At 33.0% G+C, this 14,988-nt stretch overlaps 1 protein-coding gene and 1 pseudogene across 1 annotated transcript in view; one reads left to right on the forward strand and one right to left on the reverse strand.

Annotated features, from left to right (window-relative positions):
• Eea1 (early endosome antigen 1) overlaps positions 1–14,988 on the forward strand; it is a 138,153-nt gene that overhangs the window by 41,636 nt on the left and 81,529 nt on the right. The window contains exons 3-5 of the mRNA XM_015482943.2: positions 7,820–7,947; positions 13,266–13,320; positions 13,422–13,487. Coding sequence (XP_015338429.1) covers positions 7,820–7,947; positions 13,266–13,320; positions 13,422–13,487 — 249 coding nt within the window. The remainder of the gene's footprint in view (positions 1–7,819; positions 7,948–13,265; positions 13,321–13,421; positions 13,488–14,988) is intronic.
• On the reverse strand, positions 3,798–7,456 carry LOC125618115 (annotated as a pseudogene).

The raw sequence follows: 14,988 nt of genomic DNA on the forward strand, positions 1-14,988 counted from the left end.
TTTTTTTTTTTTTTTTTTTTTTTTTTTTTAATTTTGAGGCAGGGTCTTGCTAAGTTTCCTAGGCTGGCCTTGAACTTGTTATACTCCTGCCTCTGTCTCTCCAGTAGCTGGGATTACAGGTGTGCATCACATGTCTGGCATCTTACTATTCTTATCTCACAAAACCTTAAGCCCTGGGGTCAGTGTAATAGCCCATATTTTTAAAAGATAAACATTGTTAGGTATAGGGAATTTGAGAAACTGTTTTAAAATGGTTTATTTGATTCAGAAAATTTGAAGGAATGATCATCTTCTGGGTATTAGATATGGAAAAAACTGGGATTTTGGGCTACTAAAATATGGTAAAGACTGAAAATTGCTTTCATTAAAAGGATTTCTTTGTTCAGAACATTGTGTCATAAAAAGATATTTGTTGTATCTGCCAGTAATTTCTTGATCTAAAATAAAAAATAAGAGCTAACTTGCCAGTAGGTCTCAGATAAGTAAGTACAAAGTTTCATAAACAAAATGAATTTTAAAATTTTTTAAAGTGCCATAAACAAAATAATAATCCAACTATAAAAACTGGCTACCATAACAAAAAAGAAAAAAAAAGAACCAATGAAAGTTTAGAGTGTGAGGATGGAAACTAATTATAGAAGTCCTTCTTTGGATAGATCTTTTACCTTTTGTACAGTTAATGCTTGGGAGTTTCCCTTATATATACCAAAGAGAGATACTCATTATTTCTCCTATTTTATCTATTTGTGTTGTTTGTTTTATATGTTTAAAAAAGAAAACTTTTAATGTAATTCTTCTAAAAGTTGTTATTTCACAGGGTTTCATCTGCCCATTATGTATGAAAAGATGTATAACTGCTATTGATTTGTCGGAGCATTACCAGAAAGTGCACGCTGAAAATGAAACAAGAGGACAGGAACTTCTTAATGACTCCAGTGTTACTGTGGGTCCTGTATATTTTGTTTTAGCAGCTTGGTTATGGGTTGCTTAAAATAGCTTTGTTTTTCCCTGCCTAGGTGTTGGTTCCTTTTTATGCTACAAGGGGATATGAATTGCTTTAATTATGCATGCTTAAAGGAAGATTCTATAAAGAAAAGAGCTCTCTTGGGTAGTCTGCTTGTTTTTTCCTACTGTTTGCATCTGTCTTTTTGTGAGCTTATAAATAAATATAAAAGTTTAATATTTTGGCATAAATTTTGCAATGAAATTGACATGTAAAGTGAATATTATTTCAACATTTATAAATTATCTTTATTATTTTGTTAGTATTTTATTAATGAATCATTAAAATGTTTTAGGTTAAAGCACTCACTCTTCATTGAAAGAATACTTTGCATATGAACAGTCATTGTCTCTATTTGGGAAAATATACAGCCTTAGAATCTGAGTCTAAGACTTTCTCAATCTTTGTTTTAACTCTCCACACTTAAGGGAGGTAACAGAATGATACCCTCTCATCAGTAACAGTAGATCATCCAAAGAATACTTTTCAGTAGTGTGGTGCTGGTGCACATTTTAAGGCTGAAGATGGGAGCAAGTGAGGTGGAGGAATTAGGCTGGAAGGAATTTCTCAGATGATCCCGATATATCTGTCTCCTTTGAAAATCACTATGTTAATATAAAAATTGTAAAAGCAGAGAAACTGCTTTTTGATTATTTTACAAATCTTATAAAAGAATGAAAGACTAAAATTATGACTTACCCTTTTTCCATGAAGCAATTATGTATATAAGAAAACAGTCTCACAACTCACTTATTTAACATATTAATGGAGTACCTTTCATGTAGCAGGTATTTTGGTGAAAAAGAGAAAAAGGTAAATAAGATATTATTGCTACTCCAGTACATTTTTATAATAGATATTATTTGCAAAAAGAGAATAATGGTCAATTCAACATGAGGAGAACTAAGAAAGAACTTCACAGGGGAACAATTAAACCAGATATTCTCTTGGGCATTGGGAATAATGGGTGCATATAGGATGATACCTGATTAAACCAGTCAGAATAGTGCAAGTAAAGATGGAGGCATAACAGATTCTTGGAAAACTGTTTAGTATGTTACTGGTTGTCTTCTTGTACATGTGGGTCAACTTTTTTCTTTATGGATTAGCCAACAATTTATGGTTAACTAACAGTCCCTCTCTGGAATTTATTTTTCTAGCAACCTTGGCCTCGTTAGATATAGCTAGGGGAAAAACAACAACAACATTTATTCACGTGTTTTGTGATTCTGCCCTTCACTCTGGTTCTGTGATCAAAGCACACCTAGAAGCACTTCTCTTTCACAAATAAGCATGACATCTTTCTTAGCACTTTCTGCATCTTCACTAATGATTTTCAGTTCTTTAGAATGCCTTTGTTTTACTCTGCTGGGTAAACTCCTGCTTATTCTTTAGTACTTAATTCCAAAGTCTCATATATACATGTATTTACATATGTGTACACACATGCATACAATATGCAGCTGCAGTGAGGATAGAGATGAAATACATAATACACACACACACACACACACACACACATATATATGTGTCTGTATTTTTTTTTTTTTTTAATAAAGCATTAACTGGTGCCATAGGCGGAGTTAGATACCTCATCTCCTGTGTTCCCATAGTTCTTTAATAGACCTGTATTGTAACATTGTCTGGCAATATTTATAGGTCAGTGTCTCCCAACATCATTGATCCTTGATTCTGCCATCTGCTATGCATAAATGATAGAGAATGTATGCATTATTCTTATTGTTTAGGCTCATTTTGTTCTTAGAAGTTTTTAAAAATAGTTTATTATATTTTAATAGCAAACTTATAGATATAAGACAGAAGACAGGCAACACTAAAAACATATACTTGCATGTAGGTCAACTCAAAAGTATAGTGAGTGGACAGAATTTACTATAAAAAAATACTACAAACACCATTTAGTTGCCATCAGTAAGAAATCTGCTTTTTTTTTTTTTTTTTAAATCCAATTGCTGGCATTATTGAAAAAATTTGACAGGTTTTTTTTTTATTGTTATAAAGTTGAACTGCTTCAGCTTGTTCGCTAAAATATTTTGACTTGCATTAATTCTTTAATTCTTGAATTTGTATTAGAAAATCACAAATAAAAATCAGAGGAAAAACTGCCAATACCTGATTTCTTATCTATCTATCTATCTATCTATCTATCTATCTATCTATCTATCATTAGTTCTAGTCAGTTTTACATGACAGCAGAAAGCTCTTTGACTGATTGTACACAAATGGAGCAGAATTTTTCAATTCTCTGGTTGTGCATGAATGAGAGTCACACCATTTGTGCAATCATACATGTACCTAGGGTAGTGATGTCTGTCTCATTTCACTGACTTTCCTACCCCCTGCCCCCCTCCACTTTGCCCCATCCAAAGTTCCTCCACTTATCCCATGTTCCCCTCCTATGTATTAGCATCCACTTATCAGAGAAAACATTCAGTCTCTGATTTTTGAGATTAATTTATTTTGCTTAGCATGATATTCTTCAACTCCATCCATTTACCTGCAAATGTTGTAATTTTATTCTCTTTTAATACTGAATAATATTCTATTGTGTATATGTACCACAGTTTCTTTATCCATTCATCTATTGAAGGGCATCTAGGTTGCTTCCACAGTTTAGCAATTGTGAATTGTGCTGCTATAAACATTGGAGTGGCTGCATCACTGTAGTATACTGTTTTTAAGTCTTTAGGACCAATACCTGATTTCTGACCCTGTTTTCCAGGTACAGTCATATACTCAGGTATCTCTTGACCCCAAGTGGGGATAGTGGGGACCTACCTTCAAATTTACCAATAAGAGGAAGAAGAGAAAAACATTTTTGGGGGGATTGAAATATTTCTTATCATATTGGTTTTTAAGCACATTCTCCAAGTATGTTATGTGATAGTTGTATGTCTTTTGGCATAAATGTTACACATATGGCATGGATAGTAGTACGCAGGTTGTTGTCTTTAAAAATGCCAACCAGATAGGTCTCACTTTTCTCCTGCAGAGCATCAGTAGCTTTGCCCTAGAAGTGCAGATCTGTTTTGAAATCCTTGAAATCCTGAAACATTTCTTGCACCAGACTCTGGAAGGGGAGTTTGCAAATTAGAAGTTCAGTGGAATTCTGAAAAGTCTCATTTCACAGAGTGCCACAGTACCAGGCCTGTGTTGATGAGATTTCTTCAGCCCTCCAATAGAGGTTGCATTCTTGGGAGCAAGTTTTATAGCCAGTTGTTGCCTAGGTGCTTTCCACTGGTTGATTTGTGCGCAGTCTGCCTTGTAGAAGCCCTGGTATGAAGTCCCCCTTCTTATTCCCTTTCCTTTTTGCTTGAAGCTCATGAACTAGAGGACATACTGGCCTTGGAGAATGAAGGCCTATTCTTAGAAGGTTTGTAATCTGTGCTTTTAAAGATATTCTGCTTTTTCACCAAGTTTGGAATTGCCAGGTTCATGCATACTTAAGTAAACAAATATACAATGTAGAAAATACATATTATGCTGAAGGCATTATCTTAGCCATTAGGGAAATATAGATGAAAAGATCCAATGTGTTGTGTATTAGAGTGAAGGAATTTGACAAACTAATGGCTGCCAGAGAAAAAAGCAATATATGCAAAAGACACAGAAATTTGTGATACCATGGTGAGTGCAGGGAAACACAGGTACTTTAGTATTGTTAAAGCATATTGTATAGATTGAGAGGTATCTAGACTTTAGACTGCAAATGTCATTAGGAGAATGATCATGCAGGTACTTGTATGCCATATTGATGGTAAAGATTAGTGAATAATATTGAAGAATCTATTTTAGAAAGATTCCTCTGACAGCTGGGTGGAAAATTCATTAAGGAGAAGGGAGACTAGGTGTAGTAGCACTTTCTGGAATGTTATTGCAATAGTGTTGACAAGAGATAATGAGTGTCTGAACAAGGCCAACTGCAGTAAGCATTGAGATGAAAAAATGGGAAAGAGGAATGTTTAGGCTTAGCATTTTATTAGAAATGAGACAGAAAGAAGAGTAGTTCAGCATGATTTTTAGTTCAGTTGAAAGGTTGGTGTTAGTAAGAAGAGGAGGTTTGGGAAATGAGTTGAATCTTTTGATTTATTGTATTGAGTGCCTATTAGATGCAGGTAGAGCTTGTATGTTGTTGGATATATAGAGCCAGAAAACTTCTATGGAAGGTTCTTGGCTAGCTATATGAATTTGGAAGTCATTAGCATGTAAGTGATAGCCAGAATCACTTGCATTTATATACAGGGAGAATGTTAATTCAGAAGATGGAAGGACAACGAGAGTGCCTTTTAAATGAGATGATCTTTTAAAAAAATCCAAAAACCAAAACACACACACAATGCTTTATTTTATGTGATACTGAGGATCAAACCCAGTACCTCAAGCATGGGAGGCAAACCCTCCACCACTGAGCCATACAACCCCATCCCTGGGAACAGTGATCTTTAAGGGGATTTTTTTTTTTTTAAATAGACTAAAAAAGAGAGGGCTGGGGGTGTAGCTTAGTGGCAGAATGCTTGTCTAGCATATCTAGGCCCTGGGTTCAGTCTCCAGTACTGCAGAAAACAAAACAAAACAAAACACCATACAATGACGGAAGGTGACTATTTCTACAGGTAAAAGCTGAACATTCCCATGAAACAAAGCTTTCTGTAGACCTTCACGGTCAGAATGTATTTACTTGTTGCTTACAATATATGAATATACTGGAATACATAAATTCTATTTTAGCTTCCGAAAGAGAAGCATTTTAGAATTGTATACTTGATGAAAGCAAAATAAGTTTATTTCTTGTCACCGTGATTTAGAAGAATCATATCTGTAATAAAGTCACTGGATTTTTGCTAATCACTATTTCAACTTTAATTTAGTGAATGAACCTAAATATTTAGCTTATGACATACTCCTGCAAAATAGATTGGATGAGGATATTTTTGAGAATTGGGGTGAAAAATAGTCTGCTTATGGACTCTTGGAAGTTTTCAGAACTATTATAATTTTTTTTTTAAATAAGAGTGTGGAGTTAGCCCTCCTCAAACCCCTTAGTGTGGAGATTGTGTGTGCAAAAAATATAGGAAACTATTTCTTTATTATCTTTAAAAAGTTTTGAATGCAGTTAATTTAAAGAGAAATTTAAGGATGAAAAATTTCGATTGTATATTGGATTAATTAGACTGAAGTATTGGGTAATATTTGGAATACTAAAAATATGAAAGATGTAGAAGTCAAGTGAATAATTTTCTATGAAGTCAACAGAAAGTTGGAGAGAAAGTTATTTCGTCCTTGGCTTGGTAATATATTTTGTCATCAGATACCCATAAAATGTAAGCTTTCATGCTGTTTAGTCATTAATTTGATTTCATATAAAGATATTTTTTTCATGTGTATATACTCTGTCTTCTCAGTTCTTTGAAAACTTAGACTCTATCATTTTACCTTCCAGTGAAATACTATAACACTCGAATTGATAAAAAGTATTTGTTGAATAAAGCCACTAGAAAGTTAACAGATAAAAGAGTTTATTTTAAGGAAGTAATTTTTAAGGGTTAAGTCAAGGAGTTCAAGAGATAGTGTAGTATTTGGAAAGAATGTGGAATTTGTCCAGTAAACCTATGAGTACTCTGGTTTAGTTAGGTTTGTAACCTTTCAAAGTCCTTTAACTTTCCTGAGATTTCATTTCTTCTTCTATGAAATGGAGGTAATAATACTTATATAATAAAGACTGGTGGGATTTAAATGAGATTTCATAGGGAAAAATACTTGGCACAATAGTATGGAATCAATAAGAAAAAAAAGTAATCACCTGAACTACAACAAGATATATATCATACTTGTATAATTATGTCACATTGATTTTACTGTCATGTATAAATAAAAAGAACCAATAACAAAGTAATCATAATTATTACTTATTCTATCCTATATCTTTCATTTAACAACTCTCTATGTGAGTGCTTCTCAAATATTTTTTATGGTAACCACTGTAATAAATGGTCATCACTTTTTGATCATCATTCAAAACAAAATTTAATAAGATAATATTACCCTTACCACATAAGATAAACTATTCTGTTGTTGAGTATAGCTAAAAATATTATAACCCAGTATATTGATTTCATGATTTATTAATGAATTGCAATTCTGAATTTGTAAAACACGGATCTATATCAGCATCTTTAACATTGTACTGTAGTTGATAGTCTTAACCATATATAATTCTGGGATTAATGATAAGATTTTTATATAACATAGGGCTATCCATTAATTTTAGATTTTTACTGTTTTAATCTTAGGTTAGTAAGGAAATTTACTGACTAAAATAATTCTCTATCATTGTAGATATTTAAACTCTGTGCAAATTATGAATGATTTACTATATTACCTTTTCTTCCCGTTAGTGATGATAGTACTACATCTTGATTTTTTTGGTAGCATTTCTGTAAAGTAGATTAGAGCACATATTATTTTAATAATGGGGATATCTAGAGAGAAAAAATATATATTTCAACTAATCTAGATTAGAACAAACTTCTTAGATTAGAATTCAGTGCTCTGGCCATTTAGTTATTCAACCTAAAAGATGGTTGCAAGGATTTATTTTTATTTCGTAAACTTCAACAAGAATATACAGTGACACCATGAATGATACCAGCATTTGGGCTAATACATTACATAAATTACAACTTAATTAATCTCTCCATTTGTATGAATAAGATATTTGACTTTATTTCATAATATGCAAAATAATATTTTACAATATTAAAAACCATTTTGTACCTTTTCTGCCTCTTTCTATAGGGCTTCATATGTCCCCAGTGTATGAAATCTCTTGGATCGGCTGATGAACTTTTCGAACACTATCAGGCAGTTCATGATGCTGGTAATGACGCAAGTCATGGAGGAGAGGCCAATCTTGCTTTGAAGCGGTATGGTACGATAGTTGCAAAGTGTAATATTGTTATGGAATGTGCATGTGATATCATTGTTTAGTTATGATTAGTTTCTAAAAATAGTGATGTTGTCATATTATTTAATTTAAATCTGTCCTCAGCATTGCCTTCTCTCTTGTCATTATGACCTATTCAGTCTGTGACCAGCAGCTAGCTAGCTATACCAGCATCTGCAACATGGTATAGAGGTTATGGCTTTAATGAAGATTCCAAATTAGCAAAAGAAGATTGAGTTATATTTGGTATATTCTGTTCAGTAAAGAATGATATACTTTGCTTAGATGATTTTATAGTAAGTTTGTAAAATAATTTAGGTAAGAATTAAAATTTAGTGAGTCTCTGTTTCTAAATAAAATACGAAAAATAGGGCTGGGGATGTGGCTCAGTGGGTGAGAGAGTTAAATCCCCGATTACTACTCCCCGCCAAAAAAAAAAATCCCCTAAACTTTCATTTAAATTTTAAAAATAAATATTTAATCACCAGTATAATAATAAGCACATACACATTATGCTTCTTGGCAATTTTACTTAACCATTTTGAGAAGTAAAATTAGACCAAAATATATAGCTGCTTAGAATAGCATTCATCAATATGACTTTGTTTTTCTTCTGCTATTGTCTTTTATACCAACTAAGGAATAAGGATCATTTCATTCTACTTGTAAAAAATATTTTTCAAGCTTTTCTTTTTTTTTATATATTGGTTGTTCAAAACATTACAAAGCTCTTAACATATCATATTTCATACATTAGATTCAAGTGGGTTATGAACTCCCATTTTTACCCCAAATACAGATTGCAGAATCACATCGGTTACACATACACATTTTTACATAATGCCATATTAGTAACTGTTGTATTCTGCTACCTTTTCTATCCTCTACTATCCCCCCTCCCGTCCCCTCCCATCTTCTCTCTCTACCCCATCTACTCAAGCTTTTCTTAAAAAAAATTTCTTTGTGAATTACACTGATATAACACAAAGAATACTAAATAAAGGAAAAGTATTCTGACTACATAACTTTGTGGTTATTATTAATATACTTTGGTGCTTTTACTTGTAAGTTAATGATTTTGGTTGCTATATTTTGTCATTTGTTAGAAAATAGATAAAATATGTAGTTATATTAAATCACATTATAAATGTTTTTATATTTAATATAAATTCAACAGAGTTGCTTTTTTTTGGCGGGGTGAGGTTAGGTACCAGGGATTGACCTCAGGGGGCACTCAACTACTGAGCCACATCTCCAGCCCTAATTTGTATTTTTTAAAATTTAGAGACAGGGTCTCCCTGAGTTACTTAATGCCTTGCTTTTGCTGAGGTTGGCTTTGAACTCAAGATCCTCCTGCCTTAGCCTTCTGAGATGCTGGGATTACAGGCATGCACCACACCTGGCTCAGAGTTGCTTTTTCAGCCGTGATTTAGATGAAGTCTAATACTGTACATGAACTTTTTCTTTATTTAATAGTTCATTACTTCTCATGGCTCTGGGTTGATTGAATGGTTCTTCTGAGTTAAGTGAGGTAGACTGGTGGCAGGAAGTCAAGAAGGTCCAAAATGACCTGACATGACTGATGGTTGGCGCTGAATGAATATTGGCTGGTGGGAGCTCAGCTGGGGCCAGAGTCCTTAATTTCCTTCATTATGACCTGTCTATGGTTTCTTAAAGTTACAGACGGGCAGTTGGGTTCCAAGAAAGAACATTTTATTATGAAAGAAGTAGAAGCTGCCACTCTTCTTTAGGCCTGATTCAAAACTGTCAGAGCATCATTTCTGCCATATTCTGTAGGTAAAAGTAGTCATAGGGCTAGTTCAAATTCAAGAGGCCAAGAAGTAACCTTCATCTTTCAATGGAGCAGTAGATGTGTCTAGGAATGCAAGAATTCAGTGGTAGTCATCTTTGTAGATTACTGCAACCTTAGCAAAAATTGACTCTGCTAGTTCCTTTTTCTTCTAAACTTCTGAGACAACTTAATATTGTAATAATTCTTTGTTTACCTGTTTTATGTGCTGTTCTTCCTGTATGTCATCCACCTGTGGTAATTTCACATCCATAACTTTCTACTAAACTGCATCTCCAACCTAGAATTATCTCCCAAATTGCCTAGTAGCTGTCTTCCCTTAGGTGTCCCCAAAGCATCTCACTGTGACATTTTGAAAACAGTTGATGGCATTTCCTTCTGAACCTGCTTCTTGTGTGCTGTTACTTGTTCTGGTGAATGGCAACATTATTTGTCTACCCAGTTACTAAAGCCAGAAAATTGGGTGTGTTCATTTTTACATACCTGTCCCTGCTCTCCTTCATCATTTTTGTGAAGTGTCTGAAAATTCAATCATTCTTTTTCCTTAACAGGTTTTATATCCTTTTCCATCCTCACTGCTACAGCTTATTTTAGGACTTATGTCTCACTGAGAAATATTTTCAGTATATATAGTTGGCTTTAGTTTTGTACCCCTATAATTAATTCTTCAAATTGTTGGAGAATTGTATTCTTAAAATGCAAATTTGATTGTTGTTGCTCTAAAAAGAAACTTTTTCATTACTTATGGGATATATACTGTGTACTTTCCCAGGTTTATTTCTTACCTTGTTTCTTGTTCTCTTCTTCCTATACCTCTTAAGTTTTTGGTGAACTGCTACCTTTCCGTAACACATTGGATAACGTATAGCTATGGGCAGGATATATAGTTCACATGACTTAAGTGGGTCACATAACCTTTTTTGCTTTAAAGCTGTTTATTAGTTTACATGTAAATTACATTAGTATTGATAAAATACTAAAACCTGATACATTAATGTATTAAATGTATATATAGTTGATATATACATAGTACCAAATTTAAATGGTTCAAGAAGTCCTAAGGTGAAAATTAAGCCCTTGTACCCCTTTTTCCCAGTTCTCTTCATCAGTTTCTTTTATATTCTTCCAGACAGAATCTATACATATGCTTATATCTATGTACATATGAATAAATATATGTATATGAATAAATATCTTTACATAAAAAGTAGAGGTTCTACATTGCACTATACCTTTTGTTTCTCTCTGTCTTATGGATAGAGCCATCTAATTCTTTTTAATGGTAGTGTGGAACTTTATCATTCTCCCGTTGATCTAGGATATTTTCAGTGTTTTTGAATTACATATAATGTTGAATTATGTATGGTGGAGATATTATGTGCAGTTTGAATATATATGCAAAATAAATTTCTGAAAGTAGAATTTTTAAATGAAGTTTTCTTTTAAAACTTAGATATTCCCAAATTGTCTTTTGCAGTATTTATTTATTATTATTATCATTTGTGGTACCGAGGAACTCAGGATATTGCATGTAGTAGGTAAACACTAAGCTACCTCCCCAGACCTTTCTTTATTTTTATTTTGAGACAGGTTTCACTTGTTTCCCAGGCTGGCCTTGAACTTAAGATCCTTCTGCCTCGTCCTCCTAAGCATCAGGGGTTATAAGTGTGTTCTACTGCTTTTAGCTACTAGGGTTTTTTGATATGTTACACATTTTGAAAGATTGACTTTTGTTCATAAATTACTTAAAAAAAATTGTTGAAGTGGTACTTTTAAAAAAGACTAATTGGAGTGACTAGGCCCACAGAATTATTTTTCTTAGTCTTTCATTAAATTTTTACCTGAGCCATTCAGCATATTGATAAAATATCTGAAACCTGATGTATTAATAAACTTTTTAGAGAGGATTTTGAAATGTAGGTATATTTGATACATATATAGTACAAATACTGTTATTAATTCTTTTATCATTTTAGTTTATGTGTAGAGTTAGAAGATTAGTGAATAATAGAGAAGACTTAAAACACACATATTTACACAACTGTAAGACACTTAAGTCATGTATAAATGACATGTGGTTGACCTGTGGTTTCTATAAATCACATTATTCATAGAACCATATGAGAGAGAGGGAAGGCTGGCTACACCCATACACACGCACAACTAAACAAACACCAGAAAAATGAAAACAAATAAAAAATACACAGACAAACTTAAGTCAACAAAAGTAGCAGAAAACTATGATTGGATTTTATTTTGGTAGTCAGAAGATGAAAGACATCAATGTTTCTCTCCATGAAGGAGCCCTTCTTGAGTCTTCTAGGTGGAAGTGACCACTGTCTGTGAGCTTCTGTTTTTATTTCTATTATACCACACTTGTTTACGTGTTTACTTCCCCCATTAGACTGAACAACTTGAGAGTCTAGCACAGACAACACACGCCTGTTGAATAATGAATGAATTCTTTATATATGAATGGCTATAAAGGTAGAGGACTAATTTCTTCATGCTTTATATTTCCCCTGTTGGCAGTTTCCTTCCTTTCTGCTATTAAGCCCTTCTTCACAGATGAGGCTGTCCTTTTACCCTTTACTCCCACCCCTATTCTAGCATATAATTCTCTCATCAGTCTATTTCATTATCTTTCACCTTGTTAATATCTTTTACTTGTGTTGGAGTGATCTTGACTTTTCCCATCATTGGAATTAGCCATGTTCTTCTATTTGCTTTAGATTAGAATCAATTCATTTGATATTTCTACTTAACTCCTGTTCCCATTTCAGTTCTTGTATCTTCTATCAGAGCTGCCAATGGTAAGCGGCATGGAGCAAGGAGAGTTGCATTTTCTACTGTTTAAATTCCCACAGGGGAAGATATGTCCTTGACATGAAGAATAATAATCCTAAGTGTGTTTTCTCATGGAATTTCTCTCCTGCATTAGGGCCTAGCATTACGGTTTGCTTACCATTCTTTCTCAGAGCCTTGGATGAGGGGAACAGAATGTGAGGAGGTTCTCAGCAGGAAAGAGCATGTGACACTCAAGGAACAGGAATAAGCCAATGTTGCTAGAGCTGAGTAAATGAAGGGGAGAGTTTTAAGACAGGGACTAGATTTTACTGACTTTTATAGACTTTGTTAATGACTTTAGATTTCATGCTAACTGCACCAGGAAGCCATTGATACTTATTGTTGGTAAATTAATAGAAGACCTTTTATTTCTGCTTTAGGCATTTGACAATCAGTAATATGATTATTTCCATGAGGAAATATTTTCCCATTTATAAACATTGAGCTTTAGGCATAAAATTATTTTTCTAAGGGATTTATATATTTGTCATTATACATAAATTCTTTTGTAGTTCTTTTTAAAGATTGCAAAACTACTTATTATTATATAAACTACTTATTGTTATATAATGAATAGTTGAGAAAACAGGTTGTAAAATAAAGGACACTAACTATTAATCCCCCCAACCCCACATATTTAGAGATGATATAACACTACTGAGACAAGAGGTCCAAGATCTACAGGCTTCACTTAAGGTAATAATAAATATGACTCCACTTTGTGTGTGTGTGTGTGTGTGTGTGTTTCAGTTTAAAAGTCTCTTAAAATTTACTAATTAAAAAATCTTTTTCATTAGGAAGAAAAATGGTACTCAGAAGAATTAAAAAAAGAATTAGAAAAATATCAAGGACTTCAACAGCAAGTAATTGCTTTTTAAATACTTGAAGCATGTTCATTAGTTGTTTATTTTCATTGCTGAAAATTAAGCATAATACATTTTTGTAAGTAAGTGGCCTGATATAAATAGCTTTCTAATTCATTTCTGTGTTTAATAGCCTGCAATATATTCTTTGTATTTCTAATGAATGGAAATAAGAATATGAGAAGTGAAGATGTAACTTCTTAAAGATGTTACTAAGAATAAGTTACCTATGTATCTCTTTTTTAAAATACCTTTATTTATTTATTTAGTTTAAATAATATTTTTTAGTTGTCAATGGACCTTTATTTTATTTATTTATATGTGGTGCTGGGAATCAGAACTCAGTGCCTCACACATGCTAGGCAAGCGCTCTACCACTGAGCCATAGCCCCAGCTAATACTTTTATTTTATTTGTTTTTATTTATTTTTATTATTTATATTTTTATTTTATTTTATTTATTTTTTTATGTGGTGCCAGGGATTGAACCCAGTGCTTCACGCATGCTAGGCAAGTGCTCTACAACTGAGCCAGAACTCTGGCCCCACCTATGAAATTTTTTTTTTATGTTGGGCTTATTTTATTTTTCTGGCAATATACTTAAATGGTTAAAAATATAAGTTCAAACAGTAATGAATCTCCTCCAAGCATTTGTGTTTGTGACAAATGGGAAATAAGTACAATGTCTGTTGAAAGGGAATTTGTTTATATTTTATGTTTGTGAAATTGATTTAAAACATGAGGAAGTTGTTCTACTAACAACATTAGGTTTTAAAAAACTGAATAAAGATCTATATGGGTACGCACATGCTCATGTACACATACAGTCCTTTGTCAATTGTGGGGATACATTCTGAGAAATGCGTTGTTTGGTGATTTTGTCATTGTGCAAACATAATAAAAGGCACATACACAAGGGCAGGATGGGCTATATGGTATAGCCTATTGCTCTTAGGCTATACACTTATACAGCATGTTGTTGTATTGAATACTGTAAGTAATTTTAACAAAATGGCATTTGTGGGGCTGGGGATATAGCTCAGTTGGCAGAATGCTTGCCTCACATGCACAAGGCCATGGATTCTATCTCTAGCACCACACACACACACACACACAAAAGACATTTGTGTATGTGAACAGAAAAGATATAGTAAAAATATGGAATATGGTATAGAAGATGAATAGTGATATGTGTTTATAGACCCCTTGCCTTGTATGAATTGAACTTACAGTACTGAATGTTGCTCTGGTGCGTCAGCAACTAAGTGGCAAGTGAATCTGAAGATCTAGGACATTACTGTATACTCCTGTTGACTCTGTAAACACTTAGGTCACATTAAAGTTTACAAAAATAATTTTCTTCAATAATACATTAACTTACTGTAACTATTCATTTTGTAAATTTTTTGACTCATATAATAACAGCTTAAAATACAAACACATTGTATTTGTTCTTTATTCTATAAGACTTTTTTTAAGTTTTAAACTTTTTTAGCCTTTAA

The sequence above is a fragment of the Marmota marmota genome, unplaced genomic scaffold (genome assembly GCF_001458135.2).
Source record: "Marmota marmota marmota unplaced genomic scaffold, marMar, whole genome shotgun sequence".
NCBI classification, from domain to species: domain Eukaryota; kingdom Metazoa; phylum Chordata; class Mammalia; order Rodentia; family Sciuridae; genus Marmota; species Marmota marmota.